Raw genomic sequence first — 9,090 nt, forward strand, 5'->3', positions numbered from 1 at the left:
TTGGCACAAAGTCTAACCATAGTAATTTGTTGGGGGTCCAACCTCAGCATTATTCATGGTCGTGGTGGTGGGGGTCTAGCCTCAAACCCTTTGCTGCAATCTGACCACAGTTTCCCACAACAGCCCTTCCCACCTATGTCCTTCCTCTGAGGCTTAATTTCTGTACTTCCCCCAGGGGGGTCTAATCTCAGTCCTTTTCCGCTTCTGTAACCTTCCACGTTGGTTTCATTTCAGCCTTTATGGCAGGTCCTCATTTCTGTCCTCTGAGGTCTACACTAGGATCTCACCACAGTCCCGGTTCTAGGTTGAACCTTGGATTTTTCTCCCCCCATGTGCCCCTCTTTCCTATTCTTCTGGGCGAATCCAGCACCCAACAACGAGCCTGGCCCACGGCAGTTGTCAAACACTTGCCAGAACAAAAGAATGAAGACAACTGAAGTCCACTTCCTCTGGACATATAAATAATCACAGGTTGACCAAGTCTCCATGGGGGTGATCAGGGGGGTGAGACTGTCCCATTTTTCAAACGGGGACACTGAGGTACAGAGACAGGAGTGTGTCAGCCAGGCCTGTAGTGCACAAGGGGGCAGAGTCAGAGCACTGACTCCCAGTTCCACCATCCTCGGGGGCCTGGGGAGACCCTCCCTTCCTTCAGGAGGCTTCGCCACTGTGAACGGTTAGAGGCAATTACTCCAGTGACTGCCCCTGGGCCTGGGACGGGCAGTGGGTGGGAGCTCAGGAGGCCGAGGTCTCAGTGGGCCCCGGACCCGCCCTGTCCCCAGTCCTCTGCGACTGATGTCTCTTCTGCTGCACTTCATGCCGAAGCCGGGTCAGAACCAGTTCTGATGCCTGGACCAGGCTGTGCTGTGGGGAACGAGAGGGGGGCCGGTGCTGAGAAAGATCAGGAGGGGTGCAGGTTAGACCACACGGGAGCTCGGCGGCGGGAGGTCGGAGAGTGGACCAGCGTGTGGGGTGGGAACAGGTCTCTGTGATGGGGTGAAGGTTAGACCCAGGAGGACGGCCTTTAGTGAATTTCCAGTGGGAGGGACAGAGCCCCGGCCGAAATGTGTGGATGTGAGGTTTGAACTCAGAAGGGACAGGGAAGGACCAAAACACGGGAGAGACACACATTGTACGGTAGTGAGGCTGAGGTTAGCCCATAGTAGGGGAGACAAAGGTGAGACCTTGATGACAAAGGACAGGCTAATAAGGGGCAGGAAGAAACCAGCAAAGTGAAAAAGGGAAGAATGTGGCACCACATGAGGGACAAAATGAGACCCTGGTTGGAGGGTCTCAGGCTAGACCCTAATAGAAGGGACAGAAGAGATTACAGTGACATGCCTTGAATGAGGCAGAGGGTTGAGGGGATGGTTTGGCCACAGAAAAGGGAAGTCCTCTGTCCCACGGTTGGACCCCGGTCTCTTCTACTGGGATCTAACCTATGTCCTTTCAGTTCAGGCTCTAACCTCAGACCCCTCCACTGGGGTCCATCCTCTCTCCTTTCTGCTGAGGTCTAACCTCGACCATTCCATTGAGGTACAGAATGTAGGAAAAGACCCAGGCAAAGCCTGCAGAGGAGCCAGTACCCTTGACCTCTGAGAGAAAGCACCCAGGCTAGACCACAGAGACAGGGCCTTGGAGGTAGACCAGAGGCAAGGAGAAGGCAAACAACACACCAGGAAACAAGGCAGAGTACAGCCTGAGAGGTGGCGGTAGGCCACAGGGGAAAGGTGAGAGGTCAGACTGGATGAGCTGCAGTGGGGGTCAGGGTGAGACCCTGGACCACTGGAGCGGTTGGGTACTAGACCCCAGTGGGGGTTATGGCAGTTGGGCTGCTATGCGGTGGGAGTGAGGGGGTCTAGGTACTGCAGAAGGCCGGACGACAGACCCCGTGGTTCAAGGGCTGGCTCACTACAGGAGGTTCAGGGATTAGGCCAAAGCGGGAAGGTTCAAGATTAGTTAGATGCCAGGGGAAAAGCAGAGACTGGTTGCGGGAGGGCTGGAGGCTGGACTACAGGGACAGTAAGTCCCTGCCTGCCGTGGAGGGCAGAGGTTAGACCCCAGAGGAAGGACTGAGGTTAGGTCACAGGGAAGGGGGTAGGAGTTGCAGGGAGGGCAAAAGGAGAAAGTCAGACAAAAGGCATGGAGCCAAGGACTGAAGGTAGGGAGACTGAGGGTGGCTGGGGGCGGACAGCTGCCCGGGCGGGTTCCCTCTGGCAAGACAGTCCCCTCCCGATTGGCTGCCCCGTCTGCCCCGTCTCTCAGGACTTGTCCTTGGCCAACAGGACCTGCCTCCTGGAAACAGTTACTCCTTCCTCCGGGGGGTGGGGGCGGCCCAAGGTGTCCCCTCGGAAGGTAGGCTCAGGCTTGCCGAGCTCCTGTGCGGTCAGGCCCCTGAATGCATCTCCTCGTGGGGCTCCTCCCCGTCCCCTTCCATGTTTCCAGGGGAGCGCACCCTTGACACAGCAGGGGTGCACCGATCCCCCCACCCCCACCCCAAGGTCGGGCTCAGCGAGGGGAACCCAAGGTGGGGAGCCCAGCTACCTGCAGGATGTGCACGCCCTTCAGGGAGACCACGGCGAGCTCCTGCAGCCCATCCCCGGTCAGGTCCACGTGCGCCATGGCCAGCAGCGGGCTGGAGAAGCCCCGTTGCCACAGCAGGCGAAATCCGTGCTCAGCCTGGGGCAGCCCGCACTCCGAGCCGAAGTACTTGTAACAGAGCAGCTCCTGCAGGGGATGGGGGTGGGGGGCGAGGGTCACACGGGGATGTGCGGCAGTGGGAGGGGACATGCAGTGGTGGTCCCATCCCTCAGCCCCACCTGCCCGTAGGTGGCCACCAGGACTTCAGGCCTCCCATCCAGATCCATGTCGGTGACCAAGCCACAGAGGACGCTGTCAAACTGGTCACTGCCGGGCAGGAGAAGCTGGTCCTCGAGGCCCCGGCTCAGCAGGTCCCTGAGGGTCCCCGGATGCGGCGGGGAGACCAAAGTCACCACAGTGCCTGCCCCCTCTAGGCGGCAGGCCCGGGCTGGGGGCCCACAGTGCTTCCCCTTCCGGGGTCTCGGCCATGCTGTTCCTCCCGACACCCAGACCCCCTCGTCTCCAGCCTGGCCATCTGCATATCCACCAAGGGGAACCCAGATCATTTCCTCAGACTGTTCACTGTTGCCCAGAAGGGACACCCACCCACACTGCCCCCTAGAGGCGGGGCCATCTCACCCCTGCACAGAGGACCCTGTTGCCCTTTCTGGCAACACCCTTGCCTCCAGTCTGGACATGCACAAGGCCTCTGGGAAGCTGGCGTGGGGGGCTCGGACCCCACCTGGACACCTGTGCTGCCCACCAGGGGAGCCACGGCTGGCTGGCTCTGGCTCCTGAGAGCAGACTGGGACATTTTCAGAAATTTTGCCAGCTGACTTGAAACCCACCACGGTGGGAAGAGGTACGCCCCCAAAACTGGCCACCCTCTGAATCAAGGCTTTCTTACGCACCGAGTTGGCTCATAAGCTCTTGCCCACACACTTGTCTGGGGGTAGTGGGCATCTCCGTTCTCATCCCAAGGCCGCCATGCAGCCCCGACCAGTTCCAGACCCAAACACTGACGCTCCCCTCCCGGGGGGCACAACCGCCTTGACCCGCCCCACCTGGAACAAGCCCTCACCTATATACCACTGCCGGCTCCAACATGCTGGCCACGAGCACGCTGTACTCTTCCCGCTCTGTGGGGTCCTTGGTCTCTGGAGAAGGGACACAGATGGGGGGCACTGAGGGGACAGTCTTCAGGCTCCTCACATCCCCCTCACCCCCGTGTGAGGGCGGAGACCTGAAGCTGTGCTAGGGAAGGATGCATCGAGGTCAGATCATGAGAGGTGGAGGGAGGGGAGACGCCAGGAAGAGGAGCAGGTGTGAGGCCAGAGCAGGAGGGAGAGAAGTGAAGACCAACCCAGGGGGTAGACGGCGGCCTGCCAATGTCAGGTGAAGGGAGCTGCCAGGGAAGGGCCCAGCAAGAGGAATGGAGCAACAGGTGTGGGTAAAGGGGAGCCTGGGGAGAAGGAGGAGGGCAGCGTGGAGTCCCCAGGATTGGGGGTGGGGCTGGGAGAAGAGCTCAGGCTTAGACTGCAGCAAGAGACAGATGAAGAGGCTGGCGGGGTGGGGAGGTGTAGGAACAGAGGAAGTCTGCAGGTTGTGGGTTAGACCACCAAGGGAAAGGCAGAAGTTCAACACCAGGTTAGGTCTCGATTAGACCATAGGGTGGTAAGTCACTGAAGTACAGTAGGAGAGCACGAAGGGGAGGGAGTGGGCCCGGGAGGGATGGGGGACATGCCAAGGGATCGGACACTTTGTTCCCAAAGGGCATGAATCTGGGTGTGGGGGGCAGAGCCTGTGGAGTTGCCCCCCCACCAGGCCCGAAGCTCACCCCTGGGGGCCGAGAGGCTGAACACGATGACCCGGGAAATGGGGCCGTCCTGCAGGATCGTCCATGTCTGCAGGACCTCTGTGGGGGAAGGGGGGATTCAGGGCCCTGTCCCCAGCCCCTAGCCCCCTGCCCTGCCCCCATCCCAGCCGTCACCTTGGCTTCGCTGGTCCACGTGGGCAACTCGGACATAACCGCTCTGACAGCCAAGGGCGGAGAGTCGCCGGGATGTGCCAGGGAGGTTGTGGACGTCAAGCCAGAGGACGCTGGTGGGTGGGTAGGTGGACAGTATGGCTGGAGGGCATCACTGGGTCCTGGCCCCATGTTCTGCCCCTCAAGGAGCATCCACCCCCTTCCTGTAGCCCTGGGACCCTGCTGGGGAGTCTGATTTCTCTGAGGTTACCCGTACCACCCGCTTTCTCAGATCTCCTTGAGTCTGTTTTGTGTTTTTTTCTGTGGACACCACCGTTGACCAGCTTCTCCTAAGTGGCCTGAGTTTGCTGAAGTCCCCTCTCCTGCCCAATTTCTCTGAGGTGATCTCTATCCCCGCTATCCCTGATTTCTCTGAGGCTCCCTGCTCCCATCCCCATGGGCCTCGCTTTCCAGGGGCTCTCTTACCTACTGGTCAGGTTCGTGAGCTCTGGGAAGAGGTTTTCCACGGGCTGTTCTTCAAACTGATGCAGCCCCTCGTTCTGGGGGAACCAAGACCAACCCCCACCCAACCCCCGACCTGGGAGTCAGTGGCCGGCCTCACACCCAGCACCAGCCCGTGGCAGCCTGGGCAGGGCCCTGCCCACCGTGCCTCCCTCTGCCTCACCTCCTTGTACAGATGAATGGCTGGGTCATTCCCACTCAGGAGAAACACTGTCTCGAGCTGATTCCCGACCTGGACCCTGAAAGCAGAGAAATCTAGAGCCCCAGTGTGGTAGAACTTTCTGAATCGCAGAAACCTTCTGTTTCTAGAGCCCTCATCTGCTAGAACCCTCATTCTGGCTGTGGATTCAGGCACGGAACATGGGGCTCTTATATTCTAGAATACCAGAACCTCTTTAATCTAGAACTCCAGTGTTCCAGCAGTTCTGTTTTCCACTTCCTTTGAAATACTCGAATTTCTAGAAACTGCCACCATAAAAGAGCAGAACATCCAAATCCTAGAATCCAGAACATCAGCTTCTAGAATTCTCACCTGCTAGACCAGAGGCTGGCAAACTATGACCTACAGACCAAATCCAACTTACCCCCTATTGCTATAAATAAAGTTTTATTGAAACACAGTTACACCAATTATTTACAAAGTATCGATTTCTTGCTACAGTGGCACAGCTGAGTAGTTATAAGAGAGAAGATCTAGGGGCACCTGGGTTGCTCAGTGGGTTAAGCCTCTGCCTTCAGCTCAGATCATGATCTCAGGGTCATCTCCTGCGATCAAGCCCTGCGTCCGGCTCTCTGCTCAGCGGGGAGCCCATTCCCCCTCTCTCTCTGCCTGCCTCTCTGCCTACTTGTGATCTCTCTCTTTATTAAGAGAGAGAGAGGATCTAGCCCTTAACAGAAAAACTTGGCTACTCACTGTGCTAGACCACTGGTGTTCTAAAATGGAACTCAGAGCTCAAGTGGAATTTTCACACTTTGGGATTCTAGAAACCTCACAATCTAGATGGTCTGTATTCTTGAAATATGAGAATATAAAACAGGAGAATGACTTTATCACTAAAGAATCTCAGAATTACCAAACTGCAGAATTTTAAAATCTTGGGATCTCAGAACTTGTGACTCTAGAAATCTCAGTATCTCTGGATCTTGCAGGATCCAAATCTAGCACATTGGAACCCAAGATTCTAGATGTCCAGAACAAAGGTGCTCAATCAGCTCTCAGATTAGCTAGCTCGGGGCTGAGGCTGGTCCACAGACACTTTAAAAGCACAATATTCAGGGCGCCTGGGTGGCTCAGTGGGTTAAAGCCTCTGCCTTCAGCTCAGGTCATGATCCCAGGGTCCTGGGATCAAGCCCCGCATCAGGCTCTCTGCTCAGTGGGGAGCCTGCTTCCCCTTCTCTCTCTCTCTGCCTACTTGTGATCTCTGTCTGTCAAATAAATAAATAAAATATTAAAAAAAAAAAGCACAATGTTCTAAAAAACAAAACTGGAGTGTGACTGTCTACAGGCAGGTTTGCCTTGTTGGCAGGAGCCTCCACTGTGTGCACACACACACACACACACACACACACTCTCTCTCTCTCTCTGTTGTATGACACCTGCAGCTTACGTACTCTGCATGGCACAGCTGGAAAGGAGTGAACTGGAGCTCCAGGTTCAGGCAGCTCTCTGTAAGGGGAGCACAAGCAGATGGGGACCGGGCACCTGACAGGTGCCCCCTCCCATCTTCCCCTACCCTCCTTCCCTCGAGGCCACACTTACGTGCAATGGAGTCAAGGTTGTACTCAGAGCCAGGCTCGTAGTCGCAGTAAATGTTAAGGAAGGGGCTGCCCTTGTCCCCTGAATCCTGAGGTAGGAAACTGGCCTCAGGGGAGAGCAGGGGCAGTGAGAGGGATTTGGGTCAGACGTACAGGGACTGTAAGGAGAGAATGGGTAGATGGAGGGGGCCTGGATACCTTGATGAACGTGATTCCCACCACCAGGCCCCGCTTTGGGGGTGACTTGTTGAAGGTGTCAATGGAGACAATCTCTGCATCCACTGGGAGGGGACAAAGTGCACGTCAGACAGAACCCTATATATGCAATCATGGTGACCCCTGATCTCTAGGACTCACTAATCTCTGACCATGGCAATTACCATCATCTCCTGGTCCCTGTGAATCCTGATCACAGCCGTGGTACAAGGGATCCTAACCTCCGGGTCTCAGGAATCCTGAACCCTAACCATTGACAAGATGCCTCCCGATTATCAGCCTTGATACCTTTCAGTCACACTGATCCCATTCTCTCACTGCGGTGACCCAGCTCAGAGCCTCAGAAACCTTCTCAACACCAAGTTCGAGGCCCCCCAACCCCATGGCGCCACGCACCGGGAATGTAGTTGAACTGCAGCTCCTTGGCCACGGGCCGGATTTTCTGTCGGAGGTCTTGGTAGCGGAAGCCCAGTACCTTGCCTTTAAGGGTGGCGGCCAGCAGCTCCCCGCGCCCGCCCGCACCGCCCGCCAGCCCGTACACATTGCTCTGCGACGAGAAACGCGTGAAGCTATCCTCGCGCAGCGGGCACGGCCTTGCGGCCACGGCCGCCTCCCCCATCACGCCCCTCAACCACTCACCCCCCGACAGCGCCCGGCGCCGCCGCCCACCCTCCCCATCTACCCACCGCTCCCTATGCGACCTGAACCGCCGGGTGCCCGCACGTCGCGCAGACTGATGACGTAAAGAAGCTGCCGTCGCTGCCCTTTACCAAGATGGCCACCCGCCGGGCGGCCAGGGCTTCCGTCCCATGACTGCCCCACCGCGCGTGCGCGTTCCTCTCCGCTCCTTTTCTGAGTGGCGGAGAAGGGCTGCCGCTTGTGGCCTGAACTGGGGGGCGGTCTCGTAGTGCAGTGTGGAAGGTAGAGTAGTAATCCTAAAACTCCGATTCGTCCTTACGTACCAGGAGGTGTTCTAAGCGCTTTCCATCTATTTATTTATTTCAAACTCAGAAGCAGGCTGAGGCAGTTACTAGGTTTTACGAAGGAATCGAGGCTCCCGAGGTAATCTGCGTCCTATCGCACAGCTGGTAAGCAGCAGTAGTGGAATCCAAACAAGATAGTTCACAGTCTGTTGTCTTCATCACGTTCCCTTTAAAGTGGTTAAATGGATTCCTACTCAACGAAGAAGGATCTGGCTGTCTGTCCCAGCAAATAACCACCTCCTTCACTGAATACCTACTTGGTGCCGGCACGTTGGCCCCGATTGTCACGGAATGCTGACAACCCCCAGGCTGTGGTTACTCTGAATTCATTTACTCAGCATTTATTGAGCACTTCCTGTGTGCCCGGTCATCCTTTATGTATCAGTCTCAACAAACCCTTCCAACTCTGCAAAGAACTTCATTATCCCAATTTACAGAAGATGAAATTGTGGCTCTGATAGGACTCAAAAGTGGTGGAGACGGGTGTCAGCCCGGTGTTTCTGACTCTGGGGTCTTCAGGGGTTCACATACGTGCCTCTTTTTTTTTTTTTTTTTTCTTTTTTGACCTAGAAGGGCATCAAGAATTTGAGGACTCTGTATACATCTGTACATCATTTCCAGAAGACATGAGTTGGCCAACTGTGCGGCCACCTTGAGTGATCTGTCACACACACACACACACACACACACACACACACACGGTAGAAAGCTCACGTGCGTGCACACAATAAACAAGGACAGCGGGAACCATGAAGGTAGTGACTAGATGTCCCTTGGTCACAGTCAGATCCCCAGTCCTGGACCACAAGGCTGGACACAAAGTTAAGCATTCAGTATATAGGTGTTGGAAATCCAAAGACTCTGTGCCAGCCCCTTTGCCAAGCACCAGGGACGTTACGTAAGAGACACAAGGGGAAATTTCTCGAAGGCACATGGGATCTGGAGGGTGGTGAAGGGGAGTTTGTGTCCCTTCTCGACTTTGGGATTTGGTGACCAAATCTTGGAGGGCAGGGTCTGGCTGTGTGGTTTCATGCTGTATTCCCAGGGCGTAGCCCAGGCATGGCATAC

The 9,090-nt window shown here is 56.3% G+C and overlaps 1 protein-coding gene across 6 annotated transcripts; it reads right to left on the minus strand.

Moving 5' to 3' along the window:
* Positions 1 to 439: 439 nt before the first annotated feature.
* KPTN (kaptin, actin binding protein) lies at positions 440 to 7,773 on the minus strand. Of its 6 annotated transcripts, none has more exons than XM_032324355.1 (12): positions 7,726 to 7,773; positions 7,022 to 7,104; positions 6,828 to 6,925; positions 6,680 to 6,734; positions 5,232 to 5,307; positions 5,033 to 5,106; positions 4,571 to 4,680; positions 4,418 to 4,495; positions 3,662 to 3,737; positions 2,820 to 2,955; positions 2,545 to 2,727; positions 440 to 891 (listed from the first exon to the last, which is right to left on the minus strand). In XM_032324355.1, the coding sequence occupies exons 2-12, from the start codon at positions 7,099 to 7,101 to the stop codon at positions 736 to 738; spliced, it is 1,122 nt and encodes a 373-aa protein (XP_032180246.1). In that variant the 5' UTR covers positions 7,102 to 7,104; positions 7,726 to 7,773; the 3' UTR covers positions 440 to 735. The 6 variants fall into 6 exon arrangements, with proteins under 6 accessions (XP_032180246.1, XP_032180242.1, XP_032180241.1 ...); XM_032324351.1 differs by lacking the exon at positions 7,726 to 7,773 and adding an exon at positions 7,436 to 7,719 and having other exon boundaries at positions 440 to 864; positions 6,828 to 6,912; XM_032324350.1 differs by lacking the exon at positions 7,726 to 7,773 and adding an exon at positions 7,436 to 7,719 and having other exon boundaries at positions 6,828 to 6,912.
* Positions 7,774 to 9,090: the final 1,317 nt, after the last annotated feature.

Source organism: Mustela erminea, chromosome 19 (assembly GCF_009829155.1).
Source record: "Mustela erminea isolate mMusErm1 chromosome 19, mMusErm1.Pri, whole genome shotgun sequence".
Taxonomy (NCBI): Eukaryota; Metazoa; Chordata; class Mammalia; order Carnivora; family Mustelidae; genus Mustela; species Mustela erminea.